Source organism: Protopterus annectens, chromosome 1.part0, assembly GCF_019279795.1.
Source record: "Protopterus annectens isolate FY-2018-M chromosome 1.part0, PAN1.0, whole genome shotgun sequence".
Lineage (NCBI taxonomy): Eukaryota > Metazoa > Chordata > Ceratodontiformes > Protopteridae > Protopterus > Protopterus annectens.
In genome coordinates this window covers 688,628,242-688,644,216 of record NC_056725.1, presented here as the reverse complement: position 1 = coordinate 688,644,216, position 15,975 = coordinate 688,628,242, and the positions used below count along the sequence as shown (strand labels likewise).

The 15,975-nt window shown below is 41.0% G+C and overlaps 1 protein-coding gene across 1 annotated transcript in view; it reads left to right on the top strand.

Moving 5' to 3' along the window:
• Positions 1-15,975, top strand: part of LOC122793921 (latent-transforming growth factor beta-binding protein 4-like) — a 2,484,519-nt gene that overhangs the window by 517,989 nt on the left and 1,950,555 nt on the right. Inside the window, exon 4 of the mRNA XM_044062009.1 lies at positions 14,894-14,907. Within this exon, the coding sequence (XP_043917944.1) occupies positions 14,894-14,907 (14 nt within the window). The remainder of the gene's footprint in view (positions 1-14,893; positions 14,908-15,975) is intronic.

Genomic DNA, 15,975 nt, shown 5'->3' with positions numbered 1-15,975 from the left:
TCTCCAAACACTGTAGTTCATTTAATAAGGTTTTATTAGATGTTCACAATATCTGAATACTGTCTTTATTAACAGTGCTGAAAAACAATAACAATCTGTAAAAATGCCGGGGTGCTGATTAGTATTCAAAGTTACTGCACGTCATATTCTGATTGTCCTGAACAATGTAAACTAAAATAGTCTTTATTTGACCTGTCTTCTGTAATCAGGCTTGAGTTTCTGTATTGTAGCTTAATGACAGGTTGAATGAACTAACCTTAACTGAACTGCTGTCCTGTACACAACATATTATATTGCTTCAGTTCAGTAATTTTCTTTTGTAAACCGCATTCACTCCCCCTAACCTTGGTCTCAGGCCTTGTCTCATATGTGCTTTAACATTCCATTAAGGAACATTTTGTAGCAACAAGATTGTATCTTTCCCTTGAAAAAAGAACATTCTGCATTTCTGTATTTTCTGCACATTTCATGCTTATCTTTCCTTTCTAATAAACTGTGTTTTTCTGAAACTGAATGCATACATGTCTGACACTACATATATTACCTTTTAGCCTACATAATGCCTAATAACTACTTTAAAATGAAGGTCCCTAATCTAACAGTAATCATCCTGTAATTAGACTCTGAATCCCAAGCGTAGTGGCTTTGCTTCACTTCCATTCTAACTTGTTTCCTGGCTAGAGGATGGCCAGCCTCCTCCTTAGCATCATATCGTCCACTTCTGAGCTGTCATCAGTCAATGAAATCTATACTGAGTATCAGTCTTTAGTTTGGGAAGCTGATTGGTTTTACACCAAGTTTTCACTCAGCAGAGCTGCTCCAGGTAACCCAAGCTGGGCAACTGGACATAGGCCAGCCCATAGCTCATTGATCCAGGGCTGCTGGGCTTTACAGTCTCATACAGGCCAATATCTTGTTTTTTCTGCCCCTGTCAAGTAGGGGAACATAGACCCCTCCCACTAATAACATGGGTTCTGAGTAGGCCAGGTTCTCAGCCCACTTATCATTGTCAAATATTCATGCCCACTTTTGGCAACGTTAGTTAATGTAACCAAATCACCTAGTGCCAATTTTTACACCACTGAGTGGCTGGCTTGACAGGCCACGCAGCTTTTGATCTTGTGTTCTTTCATCAAATGGATGTTGTACTGCACACCACAGGTGATGCCCAAAGGAAATGGTCTGTGCAGTTCTGCCCCCAATAGGAAGGAACCTTACAGAGATGCAGGGAGAACATGCAACCCCACACAAGTATTGCCCGGCAATTGGGATCAACCCTTGGCCCTTGTGCTTGGCAGGCAAAGAGATTAACCATATCACCATGTCCTATTTACTATATCAGTAAGTAAGTAGCTAATTAAAACAAACCAGTTCATATCTGTATTCAGATCCTTATTAGTAACTGTCCAAAGCCGCGGTGGTACAGCAGTAGCATTGCTGCCTCACAGCAAGAGGTTCTCCTGTTCGATTCTCGGCTGGAGTGCCTTCTGTGTGGAGACTGCATGTCCTCCCTACGGTCGAGTGGCCTTTGGTAGACATGCGTGAATGGGCATGCCTTCGCTGAAGGTTGGACATCGGACTGGCAACTCAGCACCATAAAAATGTGCTGCCAATCATTAGCGGACCGGAGTTCCGCTGTGGCGACCCCTAACCGGGAAAAGTAGAAAAGACAAACAACATTAGTAACTGCCCAATACATAGAAATCATGTGTGATTCAAGTTTTAATAAAGTAGTTGTAATACAACCCCTTCTATGGGGATGCACTGTGGAATACATGTACTAAGCAGAGCTCCAAGTTATGGTGGGCAATCTATGTATATTTTAAAGCTTGATACGAAAGCAACACTTTTGCAACCAGACCATGGCAGTAATATCAAAGTAACAAACTGATCTTATTTTGAGAAAGTATTTCTGCAGCATACTGCTTCTCTGGGCACATTGCAAACTGTTCAAAAAACATGGGAGTGAAACCTAAATCTGGGGTTACTGGAAATAATGCTCAAGACTTGACAACAACACAGACTGCTCTAACCAAACAAACTGTTCTGATTAAAGAGATCAGAATGAATATAGAGGCACTCAAAATAACCTAGGAGGCATTTCAAGCTGAATTAGTGGCACTACATCACAAAATGAAAATGCAACAGTAGATTTAATAGGACAGCTTTTGACCCTAATCCAGAAACAGAATCATTCTCAAATCATAAACTTGACAGAATGGCATACAAAACTAGAAATTAAATTTGACAACCTAGAAAATAAGTTGCATCACGATAATTTATGGTTGGTCTGCATACTAGAATGGTTTGAAGGTTGTGAGCTGATTTTATACAAAAGGAACTGGCAGCTTTGATTCCACTCTTGATCACAATCTCCACAGACATTTTATTAGCTTCTTTCCCTACCTACACAGATAGGAAGGATATGCTTTGATGTGCATGGGAGCTTGGTAGCAATTGTCAGATAAGGGGCACAGTGGTCCATTTTGCACCCAGTTGTAGTGCTGCTCTATTTAATAACATGAGAGCTTTCATTCCTGTCCTTAAGTGCTTTAAAGAAAAGGGCCTCTTAGTTCAATTGAAATGTGCAGCAGCATTAGTGGTCCACAAAGGCACCTTCTTTTCTGAAGCTGAAGCTTATTTAACAAAAGGGTTTCATAGCAATGCCAGATGAGACATAAATCAAGCCTTGGAGATAGGTGTTAAAAGAAAGCTGACCCAATCTCCTGAGAAGGGATGGCAATCACCAGGGAAAAAGAAATCCAAGTATAGTGGAGGCACTGAAAACAATTCAAATAGATTCAATGAGAGGAACACCACCAGTCTCAATGGCCTAATTCACCTTTAAACAACATAATAGCTATTTGCCTTTCACTGAACTTATAGAGGATGAGATGGACTAGGCTGTTGACTCTGCAGAACTGAACCTGCCCTTGAAAGATCAAGAGCAGACAGAAAAAGATCAAGGGAATCAGACTTTGGTACAAGCTATTACTACGGCCATTGCAGGGCAGGTGCCCACTGGCTGGCAAGAATAGCGCCCATACTGGAGATGTACATGCAGAATAAATCCCATAACATAATGGTCAGAGGGCACAGGATTTTTTTCACCAAGGAAAGTAACAAATATTGCCTAGATAGTAATTACAAATTTAAACAAACTAAGAAAAAACTTTGCAGTGTGGAGAATGTGAATTTCACTCCTTGAATTATGTTACGCACCTAGTTCACTAATAAAATTCAAACTGTAAAATACGTACTACAAAATAATAAAATATAAAATAGTAGGTAGCCCACAGTTGAGTTAAAAATGGAATATCCTTTATTGAAACACACAAACAAGTGATCCTAGCTGAGTATAATGTAAAGCATCAAAACATTCCTTATTTATATGTAATCAGGTTGCTTGGAACAAGGGAGTGGTTACACAGGGTGATTCTGTTAAGAGCAGTAAAAGCATTAAACTCATTCTTTTGATTTGAAGGTTCACACTGTTATATACCGTACATAATATAGTATACATTCTTTGCATTTTCCAATGTCAAGTACAAATAAAGGTTCTCCTACAAAAATTAAAGAAACTGATAAATGTTTTATTCTGTCTAATGACAATGCCTATAGTATGCTACCAATGTATTAAGTATAAAAACCAGACCAATTCTAAGTACACGTACTTCGAAAGTCATGTTTCTGTACAGAATGTACCATAAGCTTTCCATACACTCACAGCCTATGATATAAACAACTGATTTCGAAGTACAACTAAATCTAGCATTAGAAAAAAAATACATATTGGCCCATTAATTTGTCTGCCATATAGATTGACTTTTTTTTACAAATTTTCTACCTAACAGATGCAGTAAGTGAAAGTGAAGTGTTTAGTGTTGTCGCCTCACGGCAAGAGGTTTTCCTGTTCGATTATTGGCTGGGGTGCCTTCTGTGCGGAGTCTGCATGTCCTCCCTGTGGTCGCGTGGGTTTCCTCCAGGTGCTCCGGTTTCCTCCCACATCCCAAAGACATGCTGTAGGTGGATTGGACGCTCTAAATTGGCCCTAAGTGTGAGTGCATGCATATGTGTGCCTTCTGTGGAAGGTTGGGCACTGGGCTGGCAACTTGACACTGTAAAACTTCACTGCCAATCATGAGCGGACAGCTGATCCACTGTGGCGACCCCTAACCGGTAAAAGAAGAAGAAGAAGAAGATGCAGTGAGTGAAGGTGAAATTACTCTGGTTACCTAACTGTTATATATGTCAGTGCCTCAGTTAAAAAAAAAATCTTAGGAAGAAAGTTGTTTAAAGAAGAACCTGAATTTGAACTAATTGTTCAAAACAAACATGTTTAAACATTTTGAAAAACAATCTAAAAGCGATAAAATCTGTTCACTTACTTTCTTGGTAAGGATAGGTGCTACTTCTTGATTTAACATTTTATAGTTGATTTTCAGTATATCCTCTTTCTAGAAATCTTGTTTTATCCCCTTTTAATTGCCAGAAATATAAAAGTCATCAGTAATATTTCTTCTTGCTCTTTGAAGTTTACCATATGGTATGGACTGCAAAAGATCTGGAAGATGGGGAAATGCTGACTTGTACAGGGATATTTAGAAACAAATAATTGATAATTTGAAATAACAAGTGACATGCAGGGAAGGAGAATTCATAGAGACACATACAAGGTAAGTGTGCTGGAGGGGATTGTAAATAATTGTCATCATGCTAATGAGAGCCACTGTGAATGCAAATGATGAAATCAAGCATTGTGGTGCAATTCAGAAACCTATAGACTTTGCTTGCCATGACAATCACATTATCTGTACACCATAATTTCTCAGGTAACAGTTATATTTGTCAGGCTAAAATATAAGCAATTGTGCCTAAATTAGCTGATGAGTGTACGTTAGTGGCCACTTGGAAAGCCACTGTCTCTGATGTTGCTAACCGTCATCCTTCATGTCACAGAAGAGTATGTCAGCATCTGACATACCATCACCTCAATGATGGGGCCATGGTCTGCTGTTATGGTGTGGACAGAGATATACATGAGTTGCTAGACTTGTGTCACCTTCATATGGTATATAGGGAGATGCAGAGAGTACACCTCACAGTGGATATGAAGCTTTGTGTATTCCTGCTACAGTTGCCTTTCAGTATGTTAGAACTGTTACATGTTTCAGCCTTGCAAAATCCTAGACCTTTTCTTAGATGTGATGCTGATGCATGTGAAGGAGCATATTTGATTCCTACTGCCAGCATAGGAAAGGAAGTATCACCATTATGTCTGCATATTATAACACAATCCATTTCCTTGAGGTTCTTGAAAGCCACTGACTACACCCACATTGCTATCAAGGCCCCATCTGCTTCACATAGCATCCAGTATATCACAAGATCATCATCCACTTCATCAACTGCCAGATGTTGTACAATGCACAGGGTATTTTATCTACATATATGTACATATATATATATATATATATATATATATATATATATATATATATATATATATATATGGTTTACTATCAAAACTTTGAAGGTTGGTTTAGTGAACACGGAAAGACAAACGGCAGTCAGACGATTTTCATGTTGCTGAACATTAGGAGAGCTAGAGTAAATATCAGCGAATACAACTCTGCATTCGTTGATATTTACTCGATGTTATGTGTAGAGTCATGGTACAGTGTGGATTGGGAAATGTATCCCTTTCCTCATTGCAGTGTGATCTCAGAGTTGGAATATTTAGTTTGCAGGGGGTGTAGTGGGCACTTGCCCCCTATTAAAACATGAATGCCATTGTAGGTGTTTCACTTACATTTGCACTTAGACCATCACATTCGATATTCGACATAAATGTGGAATCTGCTCAATTTGTTCAACAGATTTGGCATTTTAACCTAATTATTACGCAGGAAGTAGTGGCTTCTGTTCGATGTGCTGAACTTTTTTTTTTTTTGCAGTTCAATGTTTTGATATATATATATATATATATATATATATATATATATATATATATATATATATATATATATATATAGATATAAAATGGCAAAACACCATCCCGGCAATTGCTATGATTCCTGCATCTGGCACAAATATGATCTGTGTCAGAGTTTCTTGTGCAGGGACATTCCCCAAGGTCATGTAGTTAGTAGGTGCACACATTGCCAGCCCTAGAGGTCATGACTGACCAATCCATTGAATATAGGAAGTGGACTACTCATAATGCAGTCTGCCTTTGTGTGCTGCAAGTGATGCAGCATATGTCTTTGAGCTATGACTGAAGATCTCCAGACTGTGCAGAGATGGTTATCGATACAGCAGTGATGTAGACCCTGACATTGTGATACATGCTCAAAGTGCTGACGTATCGCTTCTTTTGCCAGGACATATCTACTGATACACTGCAGTTTGCAATGGGGAGATGTGGCATGATATCTGTGGTGTGGGACATGATACAGAGCATAGTGCTACAATAACATTTACAGCATGGGAGACCATAATGCATTGGGTGATGTATGCAAGTAGTGGAAGAACCAGGTGCAATATGTTGTGTCACTGTTATAGAGGCAGCACTTGGTCCATAACTGTGGGCCATGGCAAGGCAAACACAGAGAAAAAAATGCATATAATGACATGCACAGGCCATGCATTACAGTGCAACAACTGATCATGCTTTTTCTCAGACATTACCTTACTTATATTAGCTAGACAGGTGGACAGGAAGCAGGTATCATCCTTTGCACATGTGAGAGGGCACTGTGCCATAGGACAGCATCATTAGCATAGGTAAAGGGGTTATGTGTGTGTTGCCTATGGTAAGCAAGCACATGGCTGGAGGGTTGTGGGTATAAAGGATCATGTCCTCAGGTGATCATTTGGAGCTTCCAGAATTAGAATGCTGGTTGTCTGTACCATGTTGCCTGGCAGTGTCAAGTCTACAGGCATGTGGTACAGTGGGTGGCACTTTGGCTGCATTTGCATGTACATCTCCACAGCCCCAGCATTGCATTACTAACAGAAGGATGGCCACCACTACACCATGGATGGAAAGGAATACTTGTTAGTCATGGGGCATCTACAGGGGAGTGGGCTGGTTTTACTTTACTAGACTCTGATTGAGATGCACAACTGTTGTGCCCAAAGTGGAGTAGGGATGAATACTGGCCACATAAAAGTGACTGTCCATAGCCTGTGGTGGAGGCAGCATGGGAGCCAAAGAATAATCTAACATCATCCAGTGAGCATCTATGACCAGGGGCCAGATGAACATCATCCATGGCCTGGTAAGAGGTTGGAGGCAGACATAGACATAGTTGCCATCATGGGAATGGTCTGTGCCATCTGCAGCTGTGCACATCTGCAGTGTGCAATCATCCCCTGCCTTGGTTATAGAGGCCACCTTCCACCATCAGTAGGGATGCACTAATAGATACCAAATGGACTGCCAGTGCCCATATCCCCTCTTGCATTACTTGCAGTGGTCGTAGGTTTTTCACATAGGCTACACTGTGCAGTGCTGACATGGTCTGATTAGAATCTATCTGTGCTTGGATCACAGCTTTTCACATTTGCCAATAATGCCATGATAACACCCACACCATGAGCTAATCAAACCTCATGTCAGTGATGATGAAGACACTTTTACCTAGTGATATGCGCACAGCTTAGAGACAATGTGGCCCTCTGACATCATTTGCATTAGTACTGACTATGTATCTTGTGTGAGGCTCACGCTTCCGGCAAATCTTATACATAAAGCAGAAGTGCAAAGTTTATCCTGAACCTCCACAGTCCCTTCAACTTTTGAAGAGGGGAATATTCCCTACACCATTAGCACTGCTGACAGTACCATTATGTCCACAGAATGTGGCATATGCATGATGCCACTATGGTCAGCCTCTGCACTCATACTGACTTGTCATACTGGATCCTATTCCAGTGGAATCTATGAATGCATACAGGTAACAAAGCAATGTGTAAGCTGCTATGTGTCTAAGTCCCACCACCACTCATTAAGACTGCTACATGCATACTATATACATAACCTGTGATCACATATATACCTTGTGATGCAGGATTTCTCCTTTGCAGGCCTGATGTTTCTGTGTGACAGAAATATGGAATAGTATGTATGAGGAAATTCAGCTGAAGTACTAAAAAATGTCAGCGGGAATGGCATGTGTCACTATTCACCTGGAGCAAACAGTGTTCACTAAGGCAGTCTTGACCAGCCCAGCTCCCACTTTAAATACACAAAAGAGGTATTAGTGTTCTCTCAGTATTATCACTAAGGGGTAGTAAAACTTGTTAGTGTCTGTCAGCAGCTCTGGTGACTAAGGTCTCTGCAGGTGTGTCCTGTGCAATGTTTACGTTATAGTGGTTCAAGTTGATGATTCTGCGATGCACCAGCTCCCACATCCAACTGGGACCACCCACTATAGTGATGTCATGCAGCAGTTCCTACCACATCTGCTCCAGGAAGACCTTGTATACTTTAGGTTCATTGAGATTTGTCTTACCAGCTGTGTATACAACCTGTCGTAGTACCGCCATCTTCTGTTAGGTCAGCTTTTCCAGGTGCTGCAATTCTTTTCATGTCCAGATTTTTCAGGTCCATCTGTGGATACACTTGTCAATTTAGTGTGTTTATGTAGGGTTGTCACTGTGAGCCAACACCACCTCAGCATCCCTAGTACCCCTAGGGAAGGTGCAGCCTGTCTTATCTCCGTGTCATAGTGTGACATCTGTGGGCATTTAAACTCTGGCAGGGCTCCCGTGGGATAGATCGAGCATCTGCTTGGGGACAATGACAGCCCAATGTAGAAGGTGGATGCATGGCCCTTGCTTGCTAGGACAGTGAGTGATACCAGTGGTATCACTGGGACACAAAGTCCTTTTTCCTGCGACAACCCAGGAGCAATGTCTGGTTAAGTGACTTGCTAAAGGCCACACATTAGGCAAATAAGGGCTGAGGGAATCATTCCCCATACCAAAGGAACGAAAGCTTACAATCTGAACATCTGCACCAACTGCACACCATTTAGACCATATACCAGGTATATTTGCTTTCTGCTAGCTGGAGTCTGCTGTGCTAATTATTGTGTTTTTGCTTCTTTTGTAAAAGAGGAAGAAATAGTAGCCAACAGGTTACCTTGCAAGATGAGGTAGGCCAGACTCTCCAGGCGTGAGGGTAACACAAGTGACTGACTGAAGAGGTGTGTATCTAAACTGGCCTCTGTGTTTGTGGTGCTATTTATTAAAGTACTTTCTGAACTTCTGAGTGCTGGAACTTTTCTTCTTAATGAAAAATGTATCATGTCTCTCTCTCTTTTTTTTGTCTGTGTCCTGTTCTGTTCTCATTCTCATTCTTGTTTTAATAATAATTATTTGCTTTTTTCCATTTATTTTATTTTATTTTTTTTCTGCCATATCAGCTTTGGAGCAGGCAGTGGTGAGGCATCAACCACCATATTACACAGTGCCTCATAGTCCCCAAGTTTACCACTCTGCAGGCTGATGAAGATCCCCCCGTGGAAGTGAACATGGAGGACTTCTTCCAATGGGAGGTATGGCTTGCTCATTGGAAAGCGATGCCGAGTGGCCTTCCTGGATCAAGGTGTGCTAGGTTCAGTGGCTGTTGAGGACTAAGGCTGATATTTAACTAGATGCTCATACTGGCATTCTAGAGCACTTCCTCTTGTGAATGTTACAGTCATGTAACATCCTGGTTCTGACCAGGTGACTGACTTCTGGATGTGTGAGTCCTTGGACAGCTTGGCAGGCTGTCCTGACTCCATTCTACCCCCCACATCACGGTGTTCTTCTTTCTCATGTGTCAGTCAAGCTCCCTTGTTTATTACCCTGTCCACCCCATCATCAGTTGTACTCCATCTGTCTATTTGCATATACCCATTGTGCCCTCCTTTTGTGTCACTGTCTTCCCCCTGAGTTTTTGAATGTGTTGTATGTTTGTGTTTCTGCCCCTGCTGCAATCCATCTGCTCTCTTTCCTACCTATGTGTTGCTCCAGCTTCCTTCCCCCTCTGTTCTTCTTCTGAAAAATAGAAAACAGGCACCTGACTAAAAAAACAAACAAAAATGACCCTGCTCACTCCACTGTAGTACCACTATTTTCTTCTATTTGTCCTTCATTGTTTTCCTTTGCTTACTCTTACCTATTGCTGATTCACCTCTCACATCTTTCCTTCCCATTTATAAAATAAAACTAGTTGTCATTTTGCTATGTAGTCATTTTATACACTTCTAGCTGTGCCTGCATAGCAGATATGTGGTGCATCAGAGTGCATGTGAATGTACATTGTGTTGGGCATGCTAAGAGCATGCTGATAAGCATGGGTCATGTGACTACCCATAGCATAGTTCATGCACTTGCTCAGTAACTCCCATTGTCACAATTGCTTCTGCATGCTTATCCTCTTCAAGCTGCATTTCACTGCATCCAGTACACTATTTATCACAATGTTGTTATGTTACAATTCTTTCTGAATACCCCCACCTCCCATCCAGAAGCATGTAACAAGTTATCAAGTGACTTAATTTCTGTAAAAGTTTGCTTTGTATAGTTGATTTGGTGAGCACATAAGAGTAACCTCTAAATAAGCCATGCTGTCCAGACTTTAAACCAAAATTATTTGAATTTAGAGAATGAAAACAAATCCTAAAATGTGGTTGCTTCACCATGACAACAAATAGCTCATGTATTTATCTCAAAGGATATATAACCTTGTCATTAAAAAGTGGCACTTTACAAGCAACTTTTTTTTAAAAGGACTCTTTACTTAATTCGTAAAACAACTAACCCTGCTTAATACGTTTTACTTATAATGACCAACATAAATGCAAAACAAACATACTCAATAATAAATAAAATATGGTCAAAATACTGAAAAAGTCTAACAGTACTTAATTTTCTCCTGCTCTTAAAAATTACCAAATTTTATGTATCCCCTCAAACACCCTCATTTATTCACTCAAATCATTAATCATATAACCACTCAAATAACAATAAATCCCCAAGAATTCAGCTGTGCAATTAAAGACCTTGTAAAGACATTTAAAATTAAGCTAAACGTTCTGCTAATTGGTTTAGGATTATTCTAATCAATACAAAAATAAGTCAACAGAACAGGACTAAAACAAAATCTCTATTAGTATGTACTGACGTGCTTCAAATTCAATGCCAAATGACCCAGTACTGTGCAATCCAAATAGCACATTCTGGTTTCAACCATCTAACATAAACAATGTCAGATTAATGCCTGTAGTATTTGCAATAAAATCACAAGCTATTCCTCGCTGCATATCAATACTTACTTTAGGTATTATTGCAACTACTGAAATGTGACTAAATTCCTATGTGAAAGACAAAGTCCTGCCTCTTGGCTGAAGCAAAATCCACAATAACTGTATATCAACAAAGGCTGCAGGTGTAGCCATTATCCATTTAAAAAGGTAAAGATAATTATTAATCACCTGCAAAGTGGAAATCCAATTTATGCAAAGTTAACAACAGCAAATCACTGTGTAAAGCAACATGTTATACACATCCTAATGAAAATAACTCTGCCTTCAAGGACATGCTTTCATGGCTTACTTCCTATAATTTACACAAGACAATTATTCTAATACACCTAAATGACAGTTGATCCACAGTAAACAAAAACCCTATCATTGCAATATCAGTCCATATGAGCTAAATATGAACTAACTCAAACGCATTAGAACTGCTACATTCCCTAGTTAAAAAAAATATATATATATTCTGGTTTGCAGAACAAAGCAAATTTACCCATGTAGGAATTGCACCATAATCTGTCATCAATCATCTATATGTTATTACACAGGAATATAGAGAACTATACAATGTAACATAAGAATAAAGCCAAATTCAATAAAGGCACTTGCATATCTATTCTTAAACACTGTAACTGAGAACCGTTAAACAACTTTCAATAGCCAGTGCAGTAAATTTCTTAACATTCTAAACAACCAAGCTTTCTTAACAGAAACTAATTAGACTGTTACTTGCAGCAAAAATAAAGCCACTTATGCAAAATAAAGATTAAGCTAGGAAAAATGGCATCAGGACAAAACACCACGCAGCATATAGCTATATTAGCAGTTATGATACCAAACAAAAAATACCCTCCAGACATACAGCCTATAGCACACCATACCATGCAAATTACAACTCTGCCGCATACATCATCATCTGTGCAGTGACAGAGACCTGGTTTAAGGCTCCAGAGAGCACCCCTGCATTACCAGGCTATAATTCATATCACACCTTTCGTCCACCTAACTTGGACCTAAGCACTAAAGGTGAAGGCGTGTCCATATTCATTAAGGATACTCACACCTCCAGGATAGTTTCTCAGCATAATGCATCTGAGATTATCCAAGTGCAACTAACTCTGGGCAAGACCGCAATGCAAATTGTAGCTTGTTACAGATCCCCCACCATGCCCCAGGATCCCCACTCCTCATTTCTTGATACACTGGAAAATATTAGGGTACAACCTAACACCCTAATAATGGGTGATTTCAACTACCCCACCATTAACTGGGAAAACTACTCATGTACCAACTCTTGTGCTCAACGTTTTCTGGAATTCATAAATTCTAATGCCTTGGATTAACTTATCCACACCCCCACCAGGGGCAGCAATATCCTAGACCTGGTCATTACCAACATGGGCAACCGGTGTTCCACACCAGAGGTCAATTCCTTGTTGGTCAGTTCTGACCACTAGCAAATCACCCTGGACATCCACATCACAGCCCCCCCCACCCCATTAGGAAAACCACCGTAAAAAATTTCTCCAAAACCAACTTCACGCTTCTTAAGACACAAGTGGCAAACTTCATAACACCCATGCTGACGGACAATAGAGATATGACTGCTGAATCCTATACAGTTGCACTTTATAAGCACTTACATGAGTGCATGGATCGTGCAATTCCTAACAGAACCAAGATGCTATCCTCCAAAAAAAGGAAGCCAATCTGGTGAACCCCTGCTATAAACAAACTCTACAACAGAAGAAAGAAACTGTTGCAAAAAAGCGTAAAATCCCATGATTGGAAGAACTCCGTGGTCAGCCTCAGTAAGAAGCTGAGATCCCTCATAAAATCCTCCAAAGCTAGTTACGAAAACAAAATCGCCACTGATTCTAAAGACAACCACAAAGCATTCTATAGCTATGTCAAGAATCTCAATGGCAACACTCAGATCTGCTCTGAGTTACAGCACAATGGCACTAAATATACAGAACCAACTGATATTGCCAACATCTTGGCAGATAGGTTCAGTGCTAACTTTACCCCTCTCTCATCCCCTAAAGGGCCCATCTCTATACCAGAAGAATGCAAAGTACTTGTAATAATGGCTGCACAGGTAAAAAACACACTCTCCAAAGCCAAGAATGCAGCATCCATGGGACCTGACAACATCCCAGACTGCGTTCTACATGAACTACAGAATGAACTGGCACCCCACCTAAGTACGATGTTCAATCATAGCCTCACCTCAGGCTTTGTGCCCACTGAATGGTGCACAGCAACAGTTATCCCACTCCACAAAGGGGGAGCCACCATGGACCCCGGGAACTACTGCCCCATTAGCCTGATGAGCCTGGTCTGCAAGGCTATGGAGTGCATCATCATGGAACTTATAAACAATGACATTGGTAATCTCCAAACTCTGGACCCTATCCAGTTCGGGTTTGTAAAAGGCAGATCATGTCTCCTAAACCTGATAGACTTCTTTGAAGCAGTCATCAAAGCTGTAGATAAGGGTAAGGTGGTGCACACAGCCTATCTAGATCTCGCCAAGGCTTTTGACACCATCCCCCACTCTGGAATTATAGACAAACTCACTAAACTAGGTATAAATCCCTATGTCACAAGATGGGTTGCCAACTGGCTCACAGACCAAACACACACTGTGAAAGTAGCAGACTCTAAATCCAACTTCAGACCAGTGACAAATGGAGTACCACAGGGTTCAGTCCTAGGTCCTCTCCTGTTTGGTATCTACTTCTCTGAAGTGCAGGCTAACACAGAAGGTCTTTGGCTAACAAAGTTCGCAGATGACTGCAAACTAGGAGCCATAATCAAATCTCCTAACTATGTGGACATCCTATAAAAGGGCCTCACTGAGACAGATGCATGGTGTCAAAGCCATGGCCTCAAGCTCAATGCCAAAAAGCGCATTGTCATCCCTTTTGGGAAAACTCTGTACCCATGAACTACCACATAGGCGGTAGTCTACTTAACACCGAAAGTGTGATAAGAGACCTTGGGACCCAGGTGGACAGTAGTCTCTCCTTTGATAATCACATTGCCACAGTAGTCAGAAAATCCTTCTACATGGCACACCTCATCACAAAAGGTTTCTCATCCATGAAAAAAAGATTGTTCCCCTCTACTCATCACTCATTAGACCCATTACAGAGTACAACGCCCCTTTTGGTATGTACCTCACAAGACCATTTACAACAACTGGAAAGCCCACAGAAATACCTCACAAAGAGGATTACCGGCCTCAAACAGATGCCCTATGCAGACCGTCTCATAAAACTCCAGCTTTACTCTGTCACATATCGCCTACTCAGAGGCGATCTCTCCCTAACATACAAAGCTATGTCAAGCCCAGAGCTGTTGGACATGCTCCATGTAAAAAAATCCCAATCCCTCTGAGCTACACGCTCTAGGGACCTAAACCTTGTCACCACAATAAACAGAACATGCTGGAGGGATAGATTCCCGTCTCAGAGACTTCCCATACTCTGGAACAAGCTACCTATCTATATCAAACAAAGCTCTTCACTAGCACTCTTCAAGAAAAATCTTGATGATTGGATGGGAGATAGGAAATTCACCCCGGGTATCACCTCTGTGGCTCTGCTTGACAGGGACACAGGAAAATAATTTTCTTGGGTGGCAAAAGCCAGGGTACTGTTTGGCTAGGCTTATATAGGCCCTAGGGCCAATAGCCTAGTACCTACCTATGAACCCATAAAAGAGGTTCAAAATAGGATGGAGTTTTGACTGTGACCCAGGCTACAACTCAGATGACCCATCTTTGATTTACAGTTTGGGCATCAGAATTGCTTGGCAAGGGGAGATGGGAATGAAGAGGCTATATTCTGAGGGTTGTGTTATGTTCTGCTTAGGTGCAGTATAGGATCCTGCTGAGGATGAGACAGTGGCTTGCAGCAGATAGACTGGAAATATGACATGCCTGGTTTCTTCCATGCTACTTCAACAGTCCTCTTCCAAGGGGTGATGAGAATTCCTGAGGAGGGTGCATATGGCAAAATGCATATCCACCCTGTAAGATGCAGGGCATTCCAAGGCCTGTGCATCTTGCATCAGCCATCACAGTGTGGGGGAGCTATTGCTTGCAAAATAAACATCCAAATCATGGCCCCTCGATGCTGACAGTTGGCCTCTCCTTGAAGGGAGAAAAAAATTGGTCAATTGCCTTTTAAGGGGAGCTGATTGTTGGCAGGCAACAGGGGATAAATACACAATTAAAAAAGCAAATATCCCTAAATACAAAAGTTATGGGTTACTTAGGATGTGTGGCAGCTGGCTGGTGCAGAATGTTTTTTGGGATGAAAGAGGAAGACATCATCAAAAGAACTGGAGAGTTTCTTTGGGAAATATTAAAGCAAGAGATGGCAGTAAATTGTTTAGAAAGACAGGACTGGGACTGCAGAAAGGAAAATAAAATGTGGCCAAAAGTATGTGGGGTGAGAAAACATGGTGAGAAATTGGCTGAAGAAAGCTGACATGGGCAGGGCTCATCAAAAGAGTAGAGGCAAGTAGTGTGGCACCGAGTAAGATGAAGACTGAAAGTGGAAATGGGATGTTGTCTGTAACAAGGAGATTGATTGGCAGAACACCACAGGGATCTACCCTAGACTTAGTACTGTCCAGTATCTTTGTT